This window comes from Malus domestica, chromosome 04 (assembly GCF_042453785.1).
Source record: "Malus domestica chromosome 04, GDT2T_hap1".
Lineage (NCBI taxonomy): Eukaryota > Viridiplantae > Streptophyta > Magnoliopsida > Rosales > Rosaceae > Malus > Malus domestica.
The window spans coordinates 1-26048 of NC_091664.1; the positions used below are offsets into that span (position 1 = coordinate 1).

Here is a 26048-nt window from a genome sequence, read left to right on the forward strand (position 1 = left end):
ACTGACCCACTCATTTTGTTTTGCGCCCCTCCAGGTTCTAGTTAGCAGTTGGTGACTCTCGAGGTCCTTTTCGGCATTCTGACAGACGTACTGCATGTAGGACTCACCTGCGGGTGTTGTACTTTAAATTATGGTCCTACTTGACTACACTTAAACCTATGCTCTGAATTTATGTATTTGTATTAACTCGTCTTGTGTATGTTATTATTTCGCTTCCGTGTCGCACTTATGGTTACGTCACGCTCACGTGACGGCCAGCACACCTGGATCCTCCGGATCGGGGTGTGTCAACTTGTATTCTGGTCACAATGAAAATTTCTCTATAAACAGCTAGCAAACAGAAAAACTAAAACTGATAGGATGCTTGTCCTTTGACAGACTTAAGGGTTAACCCACTTGTTTAACAAGAATCGTACGAATCACGCTAAATTGTAATTGGTTTGACAGTTGTACCAAGTTTCATAAGTAGTTTATTTATCAGAGCATGGTGTTTACAAGTTTAGAAAAAAGTAAAAAACATCATTGTCAACATTATTAGCCCTGATAAGCATGGATGCTTAACAAGATATTTTAATTTATAATTCTTTTTTTATATTTCTGCAGGGTGTTTATTTTCTATCTCGTGGGTAATATATGACCTTCTAAAATTGTTGCATTTATCTTTCCACCCTTCATTATAAACTACTAAATTAGCCAAACATAACTGTTAGACCTACTTCAATTCTTACAATAAAACTCAAATTTTAGGTTTTAAACTTATCTCAACTTACTTCAACCTTGGGGCAAATATGAGTTTTAACCCAAAACTCATTTCTGGGACAAATTTAGCCTAAGATTTCCCTAAGTTAGTGGGGGTTGGCCCATCATATATGGCATATTTTTTATTTTGTATTTATAAATTCATTATATTCAACGGCTAAGATCTGATATGATCAAATCTAACAGTAAAAAAGAAGATCTAACGGTCCAAATTTAAATCTAAATGCCATAGTAATTAAAAAAATTATTTTAAGTGTTTCATATTCTTTCATAGTGTTCCACAAGTTTCATAATGTCGATTTAATAATATTTCAATATTTATTCAAATCTAAATATTTTTAAGTTATAATATTCATAAAATAAAATTAGGATAGTCTACAATTTTTTTTCCTTTCAAAGGGTTACTTTAAGAAAAAAATTATCCTAAATTCATTCTTTTAATAGTCTTGGACTAAAAATTTAACCTAGAAAGGTTGGAGGAGAAAAATTGTTTCTGGGTCAAACCTAAATTTTATGAGTTAAAAATTTTAGGTTTTAACCCAAGGGTTGGAGATGATCTAATATCCCAATGTTCATGTTTGCCTTTTTTTATATTTATGTTGTGACAAAAAATGTATGGGTAATGCTAACGAGACTAAATGTGTAGATTAAATTTTGTAAACTAAATGATATAGAAGTTGATGATTGGATTATTACTTACGTGTTGATTAATGTGTTTATTTCTTATTGTTGACACATCGTTTAGTTTGCAAATTTACTCTACAAATTTAGTCTACCTAGCAATACTTAAAATATATTATTTATGAGAAATACTAAGGAGACTCTCTCAAAAGTGAGACTTTCCATAGACTTTTTGTCACCTTATGTTTTTGGTATAATATATTATAATGTTGACACAAAAGTTAACGTTAAATTGTGAGTGACAAAAAATCCATGAATAGTCCCTTCTTGAGAAAGTTTCCTTGGCATTTCTCATTATTTATAAGAATAAGTTTACTTCATAATTTTATGGTCTAAAATTATTAATATTGTAACCATTTAGTACATGATGTATGATGTGGTTTAATAATAAAATGCTTCGGTAACTTCTCACGTGTAAAGAACATATTATTTTGTAATATTTCCAATATAATACTCTATCTCCAATGCTTATAATCAGACCACACACACACACAAAAATGTCCTACTCATATGATTTAATGTATATCTTCAGAGCCCCGCTTTGGGGTCACGGCTTCGACAAAAAATAATATGGCCAAAATGCCTTTTAGCCAATAAAAAATCAAAAGCAGCAAAAAAGAATGCATAAAATAATACAAGGGTAATTTTGTAATTTTAATGGATTTTTTTTTTGGTGCAGCTTTGTTTTGTTTTGTTTTTTAATTAGTACCTCAAAATATGTTAGTAATAATATGATTCAATTTCTTTATTTTTAAACACGTTCGAAACATCTTAAGAGACGTGTAATGCTGGTTATAAAAAAGTATTTCACACACGGATAATAATGTGATTAAATTAATTGTCAAATTATTATTATTATTTTTTAAACAAAAGATATTATCTATACTAAAGGGGAGAGGGTAGACTTAGTCTCATAATGGGCTAACAATAATGTGATTCAATCAATTGTTTATTAAATAATATATTCTCTATTCTTAATGTAAATTATATAGAGACTGATTTTATTATGTGAATTCAGCTGATTTAATTAGTTTATGAGGGATTTCTTTTAGCATGATCTAAAATTATTCATTTACTTCAAATATTTGACTTTTCTTTTATTAATGCATGCATATAAATATATTTAAAATGTACAAATCACGCGTAGCATGCCATGATTCAAAAAATATCTTTTACACGTGCGTGAACACGTGCATAAAGGCTAGTGACTCATAAAATGACACATCTATTGGGATAACAGATACAAACCTTGCAAAAATAATTATATGTATAAACCTTTGCATACTTTCTCTCTCTGCGCAAACACCTCCAGAACCCTCTAGGCCACAAAGCAACGTTTCCTTATAGATTCCAGACAGAGGGGATGGTTTCCCCCCTGGAATCATACTTCTGTCTGCGGAATACATTTGGCTTCTTTTTTCTATCTCGTCACTTGTATTAAGACATTTGATGTACCAGATCGTGTTTTCTACACACTAAAATTTTTTTTCTACCTGCATAATAAATTTGGGCATCTCTCCTATATCCAACTACTTGTAGTATGATATTTGGTATATTAGACCATGTTATTTGCAAACTGAAAAATCTCTTCTAGTTTTGTGCTATTTATCTCACGTTGCATCTCTTGCAAGGATTTGGATCTCCCTTGTTTTTTAGGAGTGACTTTTTAGGGGTTACTATAATTCAATAGAGATGAGATGTTTATGCAAAAGCCTCGACGCAATTAGAAGTGGAATAATTTGATATAAGTTGTGATTTGTTTTATAAGACCGCTAACATGAAACTTTACTTTATTTAACATGCTCCCTCATGTCGGACCACTTTAGAGTGGGCCTGACGTGGAATTGCATCAGTCATGTTTGGGAGTGAACCCAATAATTTGGGCCCAAATCTGAAAATCCGCTTGAAACTACGTTTGAAATAGACTGCAGTCCATCACTAATGGTATCAATACTTTCTCCCACTTAATCACTTCAATCAGTGGAAAACTTTTATGTAAAAAACATCGATGCAATTAAAAATGAAACCATTTAAAATAAATTGTGATTTATTTTGTAAGATGACGAATGTGCTCGGTTTTTACTTTATTCAATAATTATTGCCTGATCTGATGTAGATTTGTCTCTTTACGCTGGCGATGTTGTGCATCTCGGCTTTGAGAGGCTGATTCCTTCAGTTCTTGCTTGCCAAGAAGTCAAATCGGTCGAGATTGATCTGTAGTATATTGGTTTATTTTTTTTTGACCGAGTCTCGGATGGCTTTCATCGTTTCATTTTTAAGTGTTGCTGGAACCCTCCTCTTTGGGGTGTTGTTATATTTCAAGTATTGTAATTTGGCCATTTTTGTTAATCAAATTGACTATGGTTTTAGGAAAAAAAAAATTGTCCAAAAATTTATTGTTCTCTCTTTTTCTACCCCATGTAAAATTGTGCGTAACTGATATTTTATCCCTTTAATGTAAGTTTCCACTTTAATTTTACTTTAATTTTTTTTTACCAAAATGTGATACACACCTTGTAAACTAGCGAAACGGAAAAATACATTCATGTCCAAAAATTAATTGATTTCCCTCTCTCCATGTAATTTCTAGCATATAACGAATATCACCCTGTAACACAAGTTACAACCTAACACCTATTTTAAAATTGTTGACCAAACCTGATACACACGTTGTAAGCTAGCAACATGAGTAAATATTTTCACTCCAACAATTCATTTGTTTCTCTTTTTCTCTCCCATGTGATTTTTAACGTAACGGATATCATAATTTAACGTAAACTTTCACCTGATACCCACTTTAAAGTTGTTGACTAAAACGTGATATTGACGAAACAAAAAAAATTCTTATCCATAGATATTTATTTTTACTATCAACCGTCTCATCACAAAAGTTCTCTGAATAAGAAAAACGTATCTATCTCTTGTATTTCTTTTATTAGGACATCTATCTCTTGTATTTCTTTTATTAGGACGTTAGAGCACCGAAATGTCACATCCCAAAAACAAAACTACCAAATTACCCATTGAAACAACAGCCCATGGTATGTATATACACACACATTACATTAGTCCAATATAATGTCCAATCCACTCCACAAATATTATATATTTCCCTTCAACTTTTTTCTGAACATTCTTTATTCTGATCTTCTCCAAAATCCAAGATAAATACACAAAAGATAGAAAGCAAAAGACATTGCTGAGGAGAGAGAGGAGAGAGAGGACAGATGCAGAGCTATGGATTAGCAATCTCAGGAACGGGAAGCGATTCCTGCTTCCACATCCCAACATCCCACACAACCATCCCTACCAACATACCCATACCCGACCCCAAACCCAGCTTCCTCTTCCCCAAATCGGTTTCCTCCTTCCGGAACCTGTCCGGGCCCCTCAGGCTCAAAGCGAAGGCCGCCATCAACGATGGGTGGGTGGCGGAGTACAAGGAGCTCACCTTCTACGAGCTTCTGGGCATACCCGAATCCGGATCCGTGACCGAAATCAAGCAGGCGTATAAGCAGCTGGCCCGGAAGTACCATCCGGACGTGTCGCCTCCGGGTCTGGTGGAGGAGTATACGGAGAAGTTTATCCGGGTTCAGGAGGCTTACGAGACCTTGTCTGATTCGAGAAGGAGAGCTTTATATGATCAAGACATGGCCAGGGGTCTTCACCTTGCCTTCTCTGCAAGACGATGCCAATACGATGAGGTTTTTTTTTTTTTAAATCTTCTGATGATTTTGGTGTTAATTTAATTCGATCTTTCTCCAAATTATTGATATGGGTTTTATGAAAATCTCTGAATCTTAATTGGGGTTTTTTCAATTTCTAATCTTGGTGCTGTATTTGTTTTTTTTTGAGCTTTGATTCGGTGGGTTTTACCGGCCTCTGTAATTGCAAGTATTTGCTGGAATTAGTTCTGGTTTCAGAAGCCATGGTTTTATATCCTTAGCTTTCTGTTTTATATCAAATCTCCGGTGTCTAGGGGTGTATTCAATTGGGATTTTGAGGGATTTTAATTCGTCTTGTGCTTTGGCAGCCTCGTTCATTTCATAACAGTTGTTTTTCGATGACAGTTTTGGTTTCAGTTGTCTGAACCTTCCATACACGTTAATCTTCATGCCTCGATGATTAAAGTATTTCGAAGGTTCAGACAACCGAGAAATCCAGAAATATATCGAGGCATGAAGATTAACATATATGGTAGTATAATATCAAAGGGAAATGGCCAAGATTAGCTCTTTATTAGCCAATTGTTTTCCTATTCCGGAATGGCATTAAATTTCAATTTCGATTGTTTACAATTTCAGGGAGAGGAGGATGTCGGCAGCTGGAGGAATCGATGGCAAAGTCAGCTTTCTGAGTTGAAGAGAAGAAGCATGAACAAGGATGCTGCTACAAGAGAAGCACATATGTCATGGGGAGCTCGAATGCGCCGGCAAAGAGAAGGATCGTCCGATCAACTATAAAATAGCTCCTCCGGTGTTCTATGTATGCCTGCAGATGTATCTTCCCTAATTTCTTAGTCATGGTTGACATTGACAGAGGGAACTCAAGCTTCCATTTAGTTACCATATTTACCCTAGCCAAGCAAGGAAAGTATTTCAATATGCTAAACAGATGGAAGGTTAAAACAGAAATTTGCAAAGATGTAATCCCTGTCCGTGACAATCGTAATTAGAGGCAAGATATAATGTACATAAGGTTTTGTTAGACTTTGTTGCTTGATTAAACATTATTGCCAACTCTGACTCAGTACCATGTGAGCTTGAATTATTCCCAATTGAAATTGTATTCAATGAGGTGGAGGACAAGTCTTCTCATCGGATACAAGATGAGAACATTGGAGGAATCGACCTTCAATTTTAGTTAGAGTTTTGGTCTCTCAAAAAAATAATCGTGGGTATTCGTACCTGGACTTGTAATAATGTGGCGGCAGAACTTCAATTCACTTTTCGTTTCTTTAAACTCTTTACTTTGGATGGAAGTTCTAACTGAGTTAGCGAAAATGACTATTCTTTCACGTTATAACAAATTTAAGGAATACTTATGAACTTTTAATTAAGGGGAATGCTAGAAAAACCAAATTTTATAAATTTAATGATGTGGATGTTGTAAATTTGGTTTAAAAATTTTGTCTCCCATTATCTTTTAGTTCAAGAACTAAAGGTTCTATTGGACCAAAGTTTGGGCATCATTGCTCTAAGTTTCAATAACCAAGTAGGCATATGTATATGAACAGTACTTGCTGGTAACTCTTCGTGGCCGAGATGATCTCTTAAAAGGAAAACTAATGAAAAATGCTTGAAAACTTTTTGTTTAACTATAAGGACAAAATAAAGGGTAAAGTGAATAGTATCATGTTTGATTTTTTAGTGAAAATGTGATTTTTCGTTAAAGTGAACAATACCACAGACTTTTCGTTAACTCCCTTTTTAAAACTCTTGATTTTTGTATAAATAATCTGTACTGTATAAAAAATTAGTTTTAATTATAAACACGAAATTATTGTGAATTGCCACATAGAGTTGTTGAGTAGAAAGTAGGCAAGTACTATTCCGTATGGATAAACCTTAAAGCTGCAACTTGCCAATTTGATTAACTTTACAACTGGCCAATTTGCTTTACAACTTGCGAAATAAAATAGAGAATTTTAACGAAATCACTTTAACAAAAAATTATATTTTTACACTAAAAAATCAATACTGGTACTATTTACTTTACCATTTATTTTATCATTATTGTTAAAACTCGAAGTACATGTACAAACAAAATGGACCAACCAAGCAAAACCCAACCAACAGCATGGGCCCAAAACAGAAAAACCTAAAGCAAGCCGAGAAAGGCCCAAAGGAAGGAAGCCCAGCCGAAGCTAGGGTCGGCGGCCCCCGATCTGCACAGAATTGAAATTAAACCCTCAGATAAAACTGAGAAAAACCCTCAAGCAGAGAGAAAGGCTCTCACAAGGGAGAGAATCTAACCTGGGTTTAATTAGTGGGCGTTTTTTTCTCTCTATCTCTCTACATGTGCAACGGGTATCACCCTTTAACGCACCCTTTAACAAACAAACAAAATACTAATTTGTTTTTTATTTTCAATTTTCACTTTTTATTCTTAATATATGAGATAAATTATAAAGAAGAAAGGAAAGGCGAAGAAATGTGCTGGAAAGAAGGAAAGAAATATACAAGAATAAAAGCGAAAATTTTAAAGTCAAAACAAACTTGAGATAGTTTTTTATTTTTTTAAATTTAGTTTTCTCTTTGTGCATCATTCTTGCACCATGTAATTTCTCCATATTTCAAGCACAAAACTAAAAACTAAATGCTTATCAAACATATGCTCATAACATATTTAGTGTCCTCTTTGTATTTATTTTTTGATTTTAAGAATGATAATAGATTAAGTGAGTCAAGCTACACATAAGGTTTGGTCTACCAAATTAGTCTTACTCTCTAAACTTGCACAAGATGAGAGACCCCAGAAAATAAGTCATCAACTGCAAAGTATGATATACTTCTTTCCCACTCAAAGCGATTAGAAAATGGCTAACTCTCCGGTAAACTGACCCCCTATCCCCAGGACAACACAGTGACGATGGGATCCACGGTCATCCTAGATGGAAATCAGAATGCCCTCTGACCTCAAATTTTCAAAAACAAGTAGTGGATAGACTAGAGCAGTGACTCGTTAATTGTATTCATCCAAATCTCCATTGAGAGAGAGTCTTTTGTTTCAAGCTGATTTCCAACTCGTCCAGAATAATAAAAAGAACAATCTAGCTAATTTATTTCTTCGTATATTTAGGGCTTATTTGGCCATGCAGGTTGCTATCCTCCTCATCACTGTCAGTGAGTGACCTTGGTTTTAGACCTTTCGAACCCAACCGCAAAATGACCTCTCTCATAACTCAGAAAATGATAGAAATTGAATTATTTAAAGGGTGTACCGAGGTGGGTATATATTCGATCGCATATTTTAATGTTTTTTTTTTTTGTTTGGTTGATTGATGGAAGCATGTTTTCTGTCTCTTTTATTTATATTAATACCACCATCAACATATAAGCCATCAGAATTTGAACTAAGAACCCAGACCCTCTCCATTTGAACCCAGAACCTAGATCCCTCTCCGGATCCCTAAAAACTGAGCCTAAGGATCAAATAATCCGAGCCGTAGAAATTTGATCAAACGGCTACAAATAGGAGGCTCCTCTAAAAGTTACAATAATTGTAGCCGTTGGATCAAATTTCAACAATCCGTTAGGTGTGAGGTTTTATCACAAAAAACCTCGGTATTAGTTGGAGTGGAGTTAGGATATTTGAACTCTTCTTTTCTTAGTGATATGGACGATGTGGGATATTTCAACATATCACTACTTAGTTTAGTTTGTTTTTGGTTTACGGTTGTAAAGTAGAGAAAGGGCTCTAGTTAATTGGATTTGAAAGCGAGTTTAATCAATTTCAGTTTTACGTACTTTTTAAAATAAAATTTAGGTGATTCATGTAATGTAGATAATATGAATGGACCATATAGTTGTCACACTGCTTATGGTTCAATCAATTTATTCATCTTAAAATTACAATGAAGAGAGGTGTGTTACGTGTAAAAAAAGTGTGCATAAATTATTCCTCAAACTATATCTTAGGACCATCACACATATCAATCTCATCGTGTACCCATTTTATAAATTCAAACTTGCTAGGTCAACAGGAAATTCATCACTGTTGTAGAGACGTCGACAGAGAATAGTGCTGCTCATCTCTAGCTGCTTTTGCTTATGCTGAAGAGTGTGTGTCTTCTTTTCATTCTATTTATTTATTAGGAGGGTCCTCTAGGGCTCAGGAATTGTAATTTGAAGGTGTGGTTGTGTCTAGGTTTTCGATTGGTAAAGTTGTACAGTTGATGATCACAAAGCATAAAATTAACAAAGTACTTTTAGGCAAGTGATCATTTACCACAATGGTGGAATTGAGCTCTTGCATGACAGTGTAAGTTCGACCCTCGTCAGTGGCTAATCTAAAAAGACTCTTGAGATACTTCAGAAGGTAGGTAGGACATAATTAATTTTCATGTCACATTATTCCTCAGTTATAATTTAATGATGGTCTCAAAGCTTTAATAAAAAGTAATACGTGAGAGATTATCATCTCGAAATAGTTATTACGTTGTACATTATATTATAAGTAAATGACATGATTGATATTTTTCACTTATAAAATATATTAATAAAAAATAAAAACACACGTTACAATATAAGTGAGATGACAACACAATGCCACAGTGTTCGGAATAAAAAAAATTGCCCAAATAAAGATTTATTGAAAATAAACAACGGGAGCCCTAGAGCTCAATTATTTTTCTTACATATTTTCTCAACTTTTTTAGCGGTTGCCTACTCTGATTCAAACCCTATGGCAAGCCCTAGAGTTCAATCATTTTCACACCAAACCCTAACTACCACCCATGCCCTAACTCATTCAAGCTCATTACCAAACAGCAGATCATTTTTCCTCAACTCAGATTTGACCCCAAACACTTCTTTCTCTGGCAGAATAACAGTCACCACTCTTCCTCCATCACCCAACTCTTTAGCCCCAGCAGGCAGCAACAAAACAGCTCCTTCATCACCAACACCTTGTATGTTATAATGCACGCAAACCGGCTTATGTCCCTTCACTTCCAACCCATAAAAATCGACATCTTCCCAGTTCACAAACGTCAAGTTGGCTCCATACACAACAAAATCAGCTACTCCATTCTCTTTCTCTATGGCCTCTTCGATTCGTGTTTTCTCGTTCTGGCCGGCTTGCTTGGCTAGCAAGTTTGCTAGTTCTTTCAGATCCATATCCGAAACCCTAAAATCTGCCTCGACTGTGCTTATAGTCTGACTGTTACCTTCTGTTCTATTATTTGTGTCATTTTTGCAAATTGTCACCAATTTTGGTTGTGGCCCTTCTCTAACTGTGGCTACGCATTTCCAAATTAGGGCACAAATAAGTTCAAAAATTGGAATTTGGTCACTTTGAATTGGACCTAATATCTTGACTTGCAAGTTGTTTAGCTGCGTGGCAGTTACAGTGAACGAGAATGTTTCCATCTTGCATTTATTGGGACTTATCCAATAGTCACCAACCGAGTCCACGTGTCTGATGGAGAGTGGTGGGGGTGATGGATTTTTTGCAAGTTTTTGTTGAACATTTGTGTTCGGTTTTGCATAATTTGGTAGCCTGCTGGGCTCCAGACCAGACATGACTTGCCCTAAGCCGTTGATGAAATCTGATGCTGCAAATGCATCTCCGAGGACATGAGACCAGCTGAGGCCTAGTGACATTCCCCCACATTTGAAATAAGTAACCTGCAGAAAATAAAGCATTAATTATACCTAAAAATATTGTTTTAAAAATTTCCACCCAGCGCCGCTTAAACTCTAGAAGGTTGGTTATTGTCCCGATTAATCCCTAAGCGTTTGAATATCAAGAAAAGACGGCTAGACTTGCTTAGGTGTCCGCCTAGCCTGCCTAAGCACTTGCCTAGACTGCTTAAACCCGCTTAGGCATCTACTTAGATCGCAACTCTCACCTAGACAGAAAATCGACAACTTTCATTTTGCATTTTATTTTTTTAATAAAATATAAGAGACTTGTTGAATCACTGATCATACACTCATTATAGTTTGTTCCTCGTATTTTTAATATGTTCTAATACTTTATAATCTATATATTATTTTATTGTAATTTATGTATCTCAGTACAATTATGTATTTTTTTAATATAAAAAATACTTATTTATACTATATATGATAAAACTGACTTGCCTAGATCCCGTCTAACTAGCGTCCTTTCAAACCTTGCGTAGAAATACCAAAAGGTTGGTTTGTCCTTTAGCTTTTAAAAGTGTTGCATGTTAAGTCATCCTAAGCCAATCAATCAAATTTAATGCCCAATCTTAATGACTATTAGATTGGGAACATCAGCGTCTTTAGCTTTTAAGAGTGTTGTATGCCAAGTCATCTTAAGCCAATCAATCAAATTTAATGCCCAATATTAATGACCATTAGATTGGGAATATCTGCGTCTTTTAGAACATGCCTAAAAATACCAAAAGTTAGGTGGTCCTTTAGCTATTCAGAGTATGCATATTATCACTTAGTACTATAGCATAGTAGTATTATTCTTTATTCATAAATGAGATATTTTAGGTTTGAATATCATGAGTATAGTAGTATTATTCTTTATTCAGAAATGAGAGATTTTAGATTCGAATATCGTGAATGATGAATTCGATACTAAATTAAATTGTTCATTGTGTGAGTTAAAAATTAAAAAAAAAATTTAAAAAAAGTATGCATATTGTATGGCAAGTCATCTTAAACGAATCAATCAAATTTAATGCCCAATATTAATGACTATTAGATTGGGAACATGACCAGTTCGCCCAGCGTGTCTTTTGGTTTTTTACTTGGTTAGAAGAGATTTTAGATTTTATCATGCAAGATTAATATAAATTGAGTATTGTTATTCATACCAAGTTTTTATACCATATTTTCATATTATGTGACATTTGATGTGGACAGCCACATCATTTGAATTAATTAGATTTTTAAATTTAGTTCATTATTTAATAAACTAATAATTAGGAAAAACTAGTTAATTAAATGATGATTGTGGTATACGAGGAATCATTCTCCTTCATTTCCTTGGGTTTTGCAAATTTTTCAAATGATGTGGCTGTCCACATCAGATGCCACCTAAGGTTGTACAAAAATGTGGTATAAAAATATAGTATGAATTGCATTACTCATATAAATTTGTAATGTTAAGATATAACTCATTATGTCTTGTCCTTCATGTTAAACGGCCGAAATTTTTTTCTTTTATTTTTCTCAAAATTTGTAACGAGTTTGATGTTAAGCTAAAAATAGCACGAATAATAAAACTAATCTGCTCTCAAATACTTCAATCACAATAATCATATAGAAAAAAGGAAGTATCTTTTTTTCTCAACTTGTAACAAATTACTGCCAACTTTTTAAGGTCTGGATATTCTTTGATTTAAAAAATAAATAAAAAATTTACCTGGAAGAGAACAACTGGAGAGAAGAATAGTTCAGGGCCAATGATTTGGTTAGAAGCAAGCAGCTTCTGAAGAGAGCAGTCCATCCCTAGCCATTCATCGATGGTTTTATCACACTGCGCTTCAAGATACCTCGCACCGCAATCGTTACACTTCAGATAGGGCCGGCCGGATTCGGATCTCCGAAACCGGCCGCATGTCTGGTAGCTGACACATAACCATGTGAACATAGCTTCCTTTATGCGGTTAGTGGTCAGGCCTTGAGCCGCCTGGCTATCAAAGAAGTAAACTCCTCTAAGGTAGTGAAGCTTCATAGCCAAGTCCATGCCACTCGGGTTATGAACCACGTCCGAACCGGTAACCCTGGCTGGCCCGACCGATGAAAGCTTGATGCCATAGACCAAGTTTTCTTGACTGGCTAAGACCATGGTGGTAGAGAAATGAGAGGGTGTTTGAGTGTTTAGGTTGGTGCCTAAGATTATGGTGTAGTTTGTAAATATATATGTGAAGGTGAGTAGTTGAGAAAGTTAAATGAGCAGTTGAGAAAGTTAATTGACCTCTATTGCAGATGAAATGTCAATTGGTTGGTTCAGAAGAAGAGAAAATTTTTAGTTGTGAGGAGAACACGGATGATACACCACATGTTTTTATGCAAGTGGTGAAAATTTTTAATTTTTAAGTTATTAGCCTTTTAACACACATAACTCACCATTTATATAGGGACACGTGATGTACCACTTCGTGTGACGGGAACACTAAAAATTCTCTACAGAAGAACAGTTAAGCGGCCTTCATTAAATTTCATCGGCCCAAACCTAGAAATAGAGCAAAAATAGTTGCCTTTTCGTGTAATAAAAATGCTATATTTAAAGGGTAATGCTTCTTATTCCATTATCAAGTCCTTGTTCTAAGTTATGATCGCAAACCTCTAATATCACAGTACAAAAAGAACACTACTTGGCTGCCACAAGTTCAGCAAGTAGTGGCTCTTGCTTCTATCCAATTGTAGATAAACACGTATCCAGTCTGTGTTTACAATTTCAATTATTTTAGACACGTGTTCATTTGTAATTGAGTAGAAGCAGGAGCTACTATTGAATAGCCAAGTAGTGTTCTAAAATGAACTTGTTCCATTTTGAATATTTTCTTAATAAGAAAAAAAGATCAGTATTATTTAATTCACACGTTGTTAGCGTAATGCAATCACGTTAAAGTCTACTATCTTACATTTGTAGTATAATATGATGTTTACAAGGTAAAATCCAAATTTTTTTTTAATGAAAAATGGTTTTTTATCCAAAATGGTCTTTAAGATTGACATAAGTCCTCACTTTAGTCTCTGACAGTGAAAATCGATAGACGTCGTCCCTAAGTTTGTCCATTATATGAAAATTCTAACAATATCCTTGTTAAGTAGAGGGGTTGCTTTGATAAAACTACTCTTGAAAAGGTTGTCCCATAGTTGTTAACATGACAATTTGACGAGAATATTGATAATTTTTTTGCAGAATGATCAAAATGATTTACAATACAACAAACATAGGAACTACTTCTATCAGTTTTCATTGCCAATGACTAAAATGGTGAGTTATATTAATCTCAATGAATATTTTAGATAAAAGAAAAAAATAAATAAAAACTAGGAGCATGTTTAATAATTATTTAGTGTTTTTTTTAGGCTTATTGTTTGGAATGCCTCATGAACTAATTTACAACCGTTACTTTACATTCTGAAACTCTATATTCTTTTTAGACTAGAATTTTCTTCCCTCCTCCTTTCATTCCCTTCCATCCTCTGCTCTCACATTCTTTATTTTGTCTGTCTCTTTCTATAAAAAAAAAATTAATATAAGATGTTGACGTGGCTTAACCATGACCGTTCAAATAGAAAGAGAGAAAATTTAAAGGAAAAAAAAAGGGGAAAAAAATCCTATTCCATTCTTTTTACCTCACTAACGCCTAAACCTGCAACCATTTCTACTTGTCCTCCCTTCCATAACTCTTAATGAGGGACAAAATGACTTGTTTACTCTTAGAAGTTTTTCACATAGACAACACCTGACTAAGATGGAAGAAAGTTTGATGGACAATTCGAAAATCTAACAGCATGAGAAACTTAGCCAACTATATAAGTTCAGTGAGGTATTAGATAAAATATAAATATACTGCCAATGCCTTGCAAGTTCTAAGGAAAATTGACGAATATTACGTCTAATAAAAAAAATAAAAAAATCAGTTGAATAGGAAACAAGCATATGCATGATTGGTCATGTTATTTTTATCACCTAAATATACAATAATTTGTACCATATGATATGGCTCATGATCTGACTCGTCTTCAATTAAAAAAAAATCCTTAATAAAAAAAAATTTGAAATTAATCCGACCCTGATTTTTTTTGTCCTTATGTTTCTCCCATTCCTGCCTCCTCCTCCCTCTTCCGTCGCAGTAATGAGTCATGGCACCTAATTGCTTCTCACCGCTCCACTGATTTTTCGGGGAATTTAAGGAAATTAATTAGGGTCACTTTATTCAAGTGCACCTTTTTTGAATTTATTTATTTGTGAAATGAAAGCATTGTATTCTGGTGGCCAATTCATTATGGGTGCGTTTGTTGCGCCGGACTGTCTCGGACTGGACTAGCTGCCGGGACTAAGCTGGACTGGCTTAGACTGGACTAAGCTGGACTAACTTAGTGAAGCGTTTGGTGCAGTCTCGGACTAAGAAGCAGGATAAGAAAAACAGTACTGTTCACCAGATTTGTGTTTGCTTAGATTAGGACTACAAATTTTTGCCATTGTGTAATAGAGTAATGCTACAAATCTCATGATATGGGTTAATTGGAGCATATTTTTACCATGTATATTATGAATCTTAAAAAAAATTGACAATTGTTTTGTTTCTATTACCTGCTAATAGAATTGGGTTTAATTTGCAAATGTAGCTTGATTTAAACTCTATCACCCAACAGAAGAAAAATAATAGTGGCCAATACATGCAACTTCAACAAATACAAGTACATAAGATCTCCATAATTTAGAAAATCCTAGTTAACATTAGTTAACATTAGCCAAAATAGATCTCCATAATTTACAAAATGGCTAGTTAACATAAGCCAAAATACTAGTGCAAAGCTAAGTTATAAGTCATAACATAAGATTGTATGATTAATAAAATACATCCATGTTAACGTTAATAAAATACATCCATGTTAACAATAGCCAAAATCCTCATCCGCTTGCGTTGTCGCTTAAAAGCCTTTGGACGAACACTTTCTTGAGTTCCGGTTTGATTGCCCTGCACACACACACACACTGCATACATACATACACACACACTGCACACACACACACACAACATACATACATACACACACACTGCACACACACACACACTGCATACATACTCATACTTATACACACACTGCATACATACATACTCATACTCATACACACACTGCACACACACACACTGCATACATACACTGCACACACACACTGCATACATACTCATACACACACTGCACACACACACACACTGCACACACACACACACACTGCATACATACCGCATACATACACACACACACACACACTGCATACACACTCACACACACACTGCATACACACACACACTGCACACACACTGCACACTGCATACATACACACACTGCATACATACTGCATACATACACACACACACTGCACACACACACACACTGCATACACACACACACTGCACACACACTCACACTCACACACATTCACACTCACACTTACACTCACACTCACACACTGCACACAGTCACACACACACACACACACACACGGGGACAGAGTGCAACACACTCTTACCCTCACACACACACTCTGTTTTTATACTCACACACACACACACACACACACACTGCATACATACTCACACACACACACACTGCACACACACATACACACTGCACACACACACACTGCATACACACACACACTGCACACACACTCACACTCACACACACTCACACTCACACTTACACTCACACTCACACACACTCACACTCACACTTACACTCACACTCACACACTGCACACAGTCACACACACACACACACGGGGACAGAGTGCAACACACTCTTACCCTCACACACACACTCTGTTTTTATACTCACACACACACACACACACTGCATACATACTCACACACACATTGCACACACACACACACTGCACACACACACACTGCCTACATACACACACTGCATACATACTGCATACATACACACACACACACACACACTGCATACATACTTACACACACACTGCACACACACACACTGCATACATACACACACTGCATACATACTGCATACACGCACACACACACACACACACTGCACACACACACACACACTGCACACACACACACTGCATACATACACACACACACACACACTGCATACATACACACACACACACACTGCATACACACTCACACACACACTGCACACACACACACACTGCACACACACTGCACACTGCACACACACTGCACACTGCATACATACACACACTGCATACATACTGCATACATACATACACACACACACTGCATACACACACACACTGCACACACACACACACTGCACACACACTGCACACTGCACACACACACACACTGCACACTGCACACTGCACACACACACACACACACTGCATACATACACACACACACACACACTGCACACACACACACACACTGCATACATACACACACACTGCACACACACACACACACACACTGCACACACACACACACACTGCATACATACACACACACTGCACACACACACACACACTGCATACATACATACATACATACACACACACACACAGCATACACACACACACACACACACACTGCACACACACACACACTGCATACATACTGCATACACACACACACACACACACACTGCATACACACACACACACACACACACACTGCATACATACATACACACACACACACTGCACACACACACACTGCATACACACACACTGCATACACACACTACATACATACACACACACACACACTGCATACATACACACACACACATTGCATACACACACACACACATTGCACACACACACACACACTACATACATACACACACACACACACTGCATACATACACACACACACACATTGCATACACACACACACATTGCACACACACACACACTACATACATACACACACACACACTGCATACAAACACACACACACACACACATTGCATACACACACACACACACTGCATACACACACACACACACACATTGCATACACACACACACACATTGCATACACACACACACACACACACTACATACATACATACACACACACACACACACACACACACACTGCATACATACATACACACACACACTGCATACATACACACACACACACATTACTGTAAATTCAAAAGAACCAGAGTAAGAGTGAGAGACAGAGAGAGAGAGGGTTACTTTGACTGGGATCGAACAGGGGAGGAGGAGGGGCGATTTGGTTGGAGTGTTCCTGAGAGGTCGCCTGAGAAGAAGGTGGAGGAGCAGGGCGAGCAGGATCTGCAATTTGACCCTAAAAATCAAAACTCTAATTTGTTCAACTACAGAGGTATATTATTGAAAATTTCTCAAACCCAAAACAATTAAATCAAATAAAGCTTAGTAATATCACGATCTGCAAAACAAATTGAAGAAATAAATCAAAGATTCGAAGTTTACCAGGCAAGAGGAGCAGATAAGGGCGAGCAAGATGCAGATGAAGGCAAGCAAGACGCAGAGATGAGGGTGAAGAGGACGAGGATGAGGGAGCAAGGCAAGCAGGGAGCGATGGCGACAACTCTCTCTCTCGCAGGATGAGCGAGGTTTTCTCTCGCGGAAGGTCTTGCGAGTCCGGCCGAATTTGGGGTTCTCGGCTAAGAACTCCTAGCGAACCCATTAATCCGAGCGAGTCCCATTTAATCCCATTAAACCTAATCCTGGTGCAGAACAAACAAGGGACTACAATCTAGTCCAATCCAGTCCCCCCTAATCCGGTCAAACAAACGGGTCCTATGTGACTTATTAATCCAAGTCTCCACCCTCGGAAAGGGATCCTCTCTGGATCCCTTCCATCTGAGCCTCATGACCCATAAATCCAGGCTATTGAAATTTGATCAAATGACTACAAATAGGAAGCCCCATTAAAAGTTATAATAATTTTAGCCGTTGGATCAAATTTCAAGAGTCTAGAGTGTGTGGTCATGAGGCTCAGGTGGAGGATCCCTTCCCTCCACCCTCCACCAAAAACATGAAACCAATACAAATATGGAAACACTGAATGGGGAAGAACAATAATGAGAGGCCAAACGAATTATGCAACTACTTTCCCCTTTCCTCCTATCTTAATTTATGTAAATAGGAGCTGCTCTATGTTACAAATCAAAATTGAGGTGGAGTTCCAAATATACCACATCTAGTTTTCTCAAATGCTCAATTAGGATGAGCTTCTTAACTCCTAACCAAATGACAACAAAAAATGCACAAGCCTTATATATCTCTCCCTCCCTTTTGTACGCAAACCATTTCACTTGGTCGCGTTTATGAAACTTTCCGTTTTGAATGAATTAGCCGTTGGGGAAAACCACCCGTTGAATCCAAATAGCGAGCCCGTCCCCGAGTATGCCATTACGTGTTGAGTGTGTCCCCGTGACGTGTGACGACATTCGTGTTTGGGACGTGTTGAGTCATGATCACTGCAACAGTGCTGATCACATGAATGCAGCTTAAAAACTCAAAAACTGTCGAAGGTGCCCGGACGCCTTTGTAGCTTTTGCTCTAGTGTGGTCCTATCAAGGGTTTGCCCACACCACAGTTACGAGGTGAAGTGTGCCCATTTGAGTTGTTCAATATGGAATGACATACGGCAGGGCATGAACGTCAGCGGACTCTATCCACAGAACCTCTGACCATACCTCAGGTGTCTACTCAAATCCTGAAGATTCCACCTTGGGTTTCTTTGATTGGGCATCACTGCACCCAAACAACCAATCTTGATCGTCATGATCAGGCAGTCCAACTTCGGAACCAAATAAACATGACTTAGATATCTGGAATCCGGATGGGGTGGTCTCATGCATGCTTCAGCAACAGGAACAACCTGTGTTGCTGTAGATGTTGGCTTTGCAGTGGAGACAGCCAATGACGGAGCTTCAACAATGCCATTTATCTTTCGGGTCCCTATCTTTCTCCTTATCCTTCTTCTTGTCTTTCTTTTCCCGATGCTTTCCTTCACTTTTATCTTTACTCTCTCTCTTCTCTTTGTCCTTCTTTTCCTTTTTATGCTTCTTTTCTCTGTGCTTCTCCTGTAATTATTGACAAGTTATAAAAGAATAACTGGTAAGGATATATAATCAAGGTAAACATATCTACTGATTTAATAGATATAAATAAATAAAGAGGCTTCAGGGAATCCATACTGATTAAAGAGATAATAAGGACTGACTTGCGAGAAATGCCACAGAAAACAACCAAATCTAAACCTGAGTGAATTCTTTCAGTCTTTGGACAATATACTACTGATGTCTACTGATATGTCCACCGTCCAAACGTACCCCATACTGATAAATATCCTTGCTTTCCTTTTCAAAAGATCCCAAAAACCAGAAAAGAACAAAGGATAACAAATGTTCACTGTTTTCAAATAGTTTTGGCACTTAAACTATCAAATACATAGTTTTTGAAGAAATAATACATTCTGTGAATAGTACACGAAAAGTGAAATAAACCTACCATCACTCGCTTGAAAAAAACAAAAACCAACCTTATTTTATACATAACCGGAAGGGGAAAGTTAAAAAAAAACATCTTTTAGGTAATAGAAATTACAATTAAATGACATGTACAAAGCAGTGTCACTACTGCATCGGAAGCGCAAAATTGTACTATGCCAACAACCACCACCCACCAAGTCATTGCAACGTGAGAAACCACCATAAGATTGTTTCCTCACAAATAAAATTTCAGAACTTAAGTAGGAGAAGAGAATACTAGCAAGACAGACAGTCAAGTACAAAGTAACACTACTAGAAAATAACATTTTGCCGACAAATATAAAGCCGACAAAACAAATTTTTGTCGGCACAAAAATTTTCCCCCGACGAATATTTTAATTTGTAGGCTCCAAACTTCTAGACCTACGCCTACCAAAATGTTGTTGGCAGAGAACATTCAAGCCGACGAATAAACTAAAGGTCGGCGAAAACATGCCGGTTCGTCAAGGGCGCAAATTATTAATTCCTTCCCGCCCCTTTATGTTTTGTCTTTTCGATTACCCCGCTTAATTTTTTCTTCAAAAGAATTTTCCCCTTAAATTTGGATACAATGTTTAACAAACCCTATTATTTGTGGATAACCGTCCCCTCTTCTCTCTCTCTCTCACAAGGCGCCGCTCTTGGCTTTCCGTCGACATTGTTTTTTTTTCTCGCCGTCGCCGTGGCTTTATCTACTCTCCGTTGCTGCTGCCGTTGCTGTTGAAGGGACCCTTCTATTCTAGCTTCGAAATCTCCAATACAGAGTGTTTCTCTGCATTTCGTTTATCTTAAACATTTGGGTAATGTTTTCAAGCCTATCTATTCTATTTTTTCCCCTCAGCTCTCTATTTAATCTCAATTTTATGGCTCCTTCCTTAGATTGCTTTTCCACTGTAATTTTGAGGGGTTTTAGGCAATGATTTGATTGAGGATCCTTAGTTAGGGTTTGTAGTTTCTCTTTCTGGGTTTCCTGGGATTGAGGATGCTTAATCCATGTTCTGGAAATTGCTTTTAACTTCAATTTCTGGGAAACTTCAATCAATCTACAGTAATAGTTTTATAGTTAAAATTGATTGTGAGTCTTTGCAATATAATATTCAATTCCTCTGTTTAATCAATTGAAATTCGGTCATGGTACTTGACTACTTGTGAGATTGTCATTTTCTGTATATTTTACTATTTCAATATAATAAACAGTTATTTATTTATTTATTTTTAATTCCAAGCTTGACATTGAAACTGAATTCTCAAGAAAAATGGTCCCAAAATGTTAAGAGCAATGAAATTGCATTGATGGGGGTGGTGTGAGTAATGACAACCATATACTTGATAACAACAACAACTTCTTACATTTACAAGTGCCTTGTGATGGTTAATTCTTATTTTAAAGTATGTTGTAGTTTGTGTTCTTGTTTGGGCTGGCCATTTGATTTAAAACTGGGAATGCTCCCTTTCTGGTTTTTGAATTCTTAACCAATTTGAGCAGGCTGTAATGTCATGCCTATTCAAAAGTGAACAAAGGTAAGGTTGTGATTTTATTATCAATTTAAAAATTGTGGTTTAGTATTGTTTTGGCATTTTGGTGAAATGGGTTTGTTTGTACCTAATTGCAAACCTTTTGTTTGCTCGTGATTTAATAGATGACTGAGTATCCATGCTTATACATACTTTAATCATTTTTTTTTTTGTAACGTGTGTTCATGTGGCTGAAATTCTGTGATTAGTTTTCTTCCTTGAAACTTTTGATTAGTTTAATTCTATTCGAATATGAATTATTTCTTTATGCAACATAGATACCTTTTGGTTTGTTGGTGAGGCATTATTTACTAAAGGTGGTTTTGTAGGAACTGCTTATGAAGAGAATGAAGTAGCAAATTTTTCATACAATTGTCAATACTAAAGTTCCAGAATGAATCTAAGGATGTAAGTTTCCTTACAAACTTAGTTAGACTTGAAAGTGTTTCTTTGAAAGTTTGCAAGTTTTATTTCTCTTCATTGACAAAAATTCATAGATTGGCAGCTTGTGACATACTCACTTGTAGTAGTAGAGGGAAAGGCATGTTATCATGGACAAAGAATGCATTCACCAATCAAGGTTAATTTCAAATCCCTGAACCCTTAAATGCTATTGCACAATTGTATGTGTCGGTTTGGATCATGTTGTAAGAACTACTATGTGCTGAAAGCCTTTATTCACCATGTAGTCATTCAATAAATTTATCTTTATTTAACTTCATCACGAATAGCTAAGCCATATACATTTTGAATTTTAAATAGAGTGGATGGTTCACATTTAGGATTGTCAATATGAGTTACAGCTGCATGAAAGGATTTATAAGGTTTTGATGGAATAAGTGAAGATTCATCTGGGTAATTGATGACTAGTAACTTGAAATGATCTTCAAATTATACACTTCAAAGATATTATTAATTGTAGACATTACTTTTCTAAGTATATTGGCAATGTGTTTGTTGGCTAGGAAGTTGTGTCATATGTGATATAGGTATTAATCTTCCCTATTGGGTATATTGTTACATGTTCTTTGCTCTCAAGTATGCTGCAGGTGCAAGATGGTTGTGATTGTGCAGGTGCTAGTGCTAGATGGTTTTGAGTATATAGGGGCAAGATGCAAGATGTGTTGTGATGCTACATGGCAGCCAATTTTGAGGAATGACAGTAGGATAATTTTATTATGTGACATGCTTTTGTATAAGTACTCTAGATGTACGTTCCAAATTTATCAATCAATAAAGTATTATTTCTTAACAATTTTTGTGTACTGTATTTTGATTTTTGTGTATTGTATTTTGATGTGCATATGTAGTTGCTAAGCATTAAAGCATTTATTATTATTTTTTTATAAATTAATTGTCTTCCTGACGAAACTAATTTTGTCGGGAGATAGAAGACTTTGCCGACGAAATATCCATGGCGACAAACACATTTTGTTGGCTGAAAAGTATTATTTGTTGGCTTAAAAGGCCTCTATCGATGAAAATATTTGTCGGGGAAGATGTAAATGCCGACAAAAAGGAGTTTGTCGGGAAAAGTTGAACCTTAGCCGACGAAATACCAAAATTCGTCAGGAAAGTTCTTGCACGACATGCTTTGCGTGACAAAATGGCCGACGAAAATTTTCGTCGGAAAAGACCCTTTGCCGACAAATTTTGACTTTTGCCGACAAACAAATTTTGTCGGTAAAGCCGAAATTTCTAGTAGTGTAAGAACTTCAGGCTTATAAGATGGTGCAGAAATAAGATATGCAAAGGCAATCCGAAACCAAAGTTCAAGACAAGCAAAACAGGAAAAACAACCAAAAAAGAAAATTAGAACATTTTAAATACAAACCAACAATAAAAGACTGATCATCAAATAGCCGTTATCACCAAGATAAACGAGAAGCAATACAAGGAAACTTCTTTGGTTCATAGCTAACTTCCTACGCGGTGTCCAAAACAGAATACAGATGACAATTATCCATACCCTCCAGTCTCCCAGTTATCAATCATATCCTACCATATAAAAAAAAAAAATTAGCAATCCAAACTTCAGGGGACAAAGAAAGGAGGATGAAGAGATCAAGACAAGCAAATAGGGAATGAGAAAACGGAAAAGAAAGGAAGATTGTACATGATAAAAGCCCAAATCACAAAGAAAAAAAGAAAAAACGACAAAAGACATTCCCCCCGAAAATCCAGGAAATTTGAGCCTGTTGATTCCCAAAACAAATTCTATTCCAGAATCTCTCTGTTTCCTCACCCTAGATGTTTCTTTTTAAAGGGTATCACCCTTTAACGCACACTCCAATCCGCTCCACAAATATATATAAGCTTCATTCCTGCCTCTGACCTTCTCATTTCATTTTCTTTCTATATTTTTTTCCTGAAACATTCTTGATTCTGATTTTCTCCAAAATCCAAAATAAAAACAAGAAAAAAAAAAAAAGCAAACACCTTGCTGACCAGATGGATGATTAAAATAGAAATTGCAAAGATGTATCCCTGTCCGTGACAATCATAGTTCCAGGCAAGATATATATAATGTACATAACTCGCAACGTTTTGTTAGATTATATATTTATTTCTTCTTAGACTCTGTTACTCAAATGAACATGTTTGCCAATCTGACTCAGTAACATGTGAGTTGTGACAAATATTAGAAACATAAAATAAAATTGTTTTAATCATTGTTCTGAAATGCAGGGGAAACCCAAGTGTTGCCTAATTAACATAATGTTTAAAGACTTTGAACCCAGATCCTTTCCGAATCCCCAAAAACTGAGCCTAAGGATCAAATGATATGGGCCATTGAAATTTGATCAAACGGCTTCAAATAGGGAGTCCCTCTAAAAGTTATAATAATTGTAGTCATTAGATCAAATTTCAACGGCCCGGATCATTTGATCCTTAGGCTCAGTTTTTTGTGATCCGTAGAGGATCTGGGTTGTCATAATTTAATGTTATTGACCAAAATGTATTATAGTTTGTAAGGTTGTTTAGATATAGACCCTTGTAACTAATATTGTCTAGACAAAAACCCACCTCATATTAAACATCCAAATAAAATTCAAAATTCAAATAGTCTGCCATGTTGGCAAATAAATGACATATCCTTATAAAATATTTACAACATATGCCACAATGACCTAAATATGTCAATAAATATTATTATTACTCACCTTCAATTATACTATCAATGAGCAATTGAGCTTCTGTTTTAAAACCACGTATTACAAACTATTTACCTATATTTTAAAAATTCACTAATTGACCTACATTCTTTTGATACAAACTATTTACCTATATTTAAAAAAAAATCACTAATTTACATACATTCTTTTGTTACAAGCTAATTTATTTGCATTTTTTTAGTACATACTAATTTACCAATCTACTTATTAATTTACCTATACAAATAATACTGTCATATTATTACTTATAATATCCAAAGTAATCATATACATTTTTTCTTTACAATATCACATCTATGGGGCAGGTAAATTATTTTTACAGAATTTCTATTCTAAGTGGGTACTAACATATAGATAGGTAAATTATTTTCTATGGAAAGAAAAAAAATACAACCATTATTTTGTTTAATTTTTTGGACAGAAATTATTTTTGTCCATGTCTCAACGTAAAACACCATAATATTTTTTTTTTATATTATACATTGCATGCTAATAAGGTAAGCTAGTTTCATGATAAAACAATTTTTGGTAAAAAAAATTGAGAAAAAAGGCCCAATCAAATAATAGGTTAATTGACATTTAATTGCATTGAAAATAATAAAATAAAAAATTTATTATTAATTATAAGTCAAACCTAACCCATGTTACACTCTATGAGGGTATTTTAGGAACACGAGAATTATAAAAACTGACATACCAAGCTTGTAAGGAAATTTGCTTAGTTGGACTCTAGTAAATGGGGTTTATGTCTGAAAAAAATAAAGAGTATGGGTTTTAAGTGAGAGAAAATAAGTTTTAAGGGGGAAACTCTCATTTTCAGTAGTTTATATCGCATATATTTATTTTTATTTAATTATTGAATAGCTATTCATTCATTAAGGTAGCTCTCACGACTACAATATGATAATGCTAGGAAGACTAACTTCTTAAACTAAATTTTGTAAACTACAGAACATGGTTGTTGATGATTGAATTAGAATTTAAATGTTGA

General features: G+C 35.7%; 2 protein-coding genes and 2 long non-coding RNA genes across 5 annotated transcripts; 2 read left to right on the forward strand and 2 right to left on the reverse strand.

The window, feature by feature from the left end:
* Window positions 1–4421: 4421 nt before the first annotated feature.
* LOC103443421 (chaperone protein dnaJ 20, chloroplastic-like) lies at window positions 4422–6179 on the forward strand. Its single transcript, XM_008382257.4, has 2 exons — window positions 4422–5144; window positions 5745–6179. Exons 1-2 carry the CDS (start codon window positions 4668–4670, stop codon window positions 5901–5903), a joined length of 636 nt encoding a protein of 211 aa, XP_008380479.1. The 5' UTR covers window positions 4422–4667; the 3' UTR covers window positions 5904–6179.
* Window positions 6180–9734: 3555 nt separating this feature from the next.
* Window positions 9735–13016, reverse strand: LOC103443420 (protein ECERIFERUM 26-like). The gene is made up of 2 exons (XM_008382256.4): window positions 12511–13016; window positions 9735–10790 (listed from the first exon to the last, which is right to left on the reverse strand). Exons 1-2 carry the CDS (start codon window positions 12934–12936, stop codon window positions 9909–9911), a joined length of 1308 nt encoding a protein of 435 aa, XP_008380478.2. The 5' UTR covers window positions 12937–13016; the 3' UTR covers window positions 9735–9908.
* A 5059-nt stretch (window positions 13017–18075) lies between these two features.
* Window positions 18076–18450, reverse strand: LOC139195216 (uncharacterized). The gene is made up of 2 exons (XR_011579857.1): window positions 18298–18450; window positions 18076–18151 (listed from the first exon to the last, which is right to left on the reverse strand). It is a non-coding gene; the product is annotated as an uncharacterized lncRNA (long non-coding RNA).
* A 2309-nt stretch (window positions 18451–20759) lies between these two features.
* On the forward strand, window positions 20760–23136 carry LOC139195215 (uncharacterized). 2 transcript variants are annotated; one of them, XR_011579856.1, is made up of 4 exons: window positions 20760–21166; window positions 22211–22289; window positions 22379–22461; window positions 22921–23136. It is a non-coding gene; the product is annotated as an uncharacterized lncRNA (long non-coding RNA). The 2 variants fall into 2 exon arrangements; XR_011579855.1 differs by having other exon boundaries at window positions 20764–21166; window positions 22931–23136.
* The last annotated feature ends 2912 nt before the right edge of the window (window positions 23137–26048 follow it).

What these genes read in the sequence shown, in the direction of transcription:
- LOC103443421 (XM_008382257.4), top strand. Translation starts at nt 4,668, where the DNA reads ATGCAGAGCTATGGATTAGCAATCTCAGGAACGGGAAGCGATTCCTGC. An exon ending in GACGATGCCAATACGATGAG is followed by an intron (nt 5,145 to 5,744) that starts GTTTTTTTTTTT and finishes TTACAATTTCAG; the next exon opens with GGAGAGGAGGATGTCGGCAG.
- LOC103443420 (XM_008382256.4), bottom strand. Translation starts at nt 12,936, where the DNA reads ATGGTCTTAGCCAGTCAAGAAAACTTGGTCTATGGCATCAAGCTTTCA. An exon ending in CTCCAGTTGTTCTCTTCCAG is followed by an intron (nt 10,791 to 12,510) that starts GTAAATTTTTTA and finishes TATTTTCTGCAG; the next exon opens with GTTACTTATTTCAAATGTGG.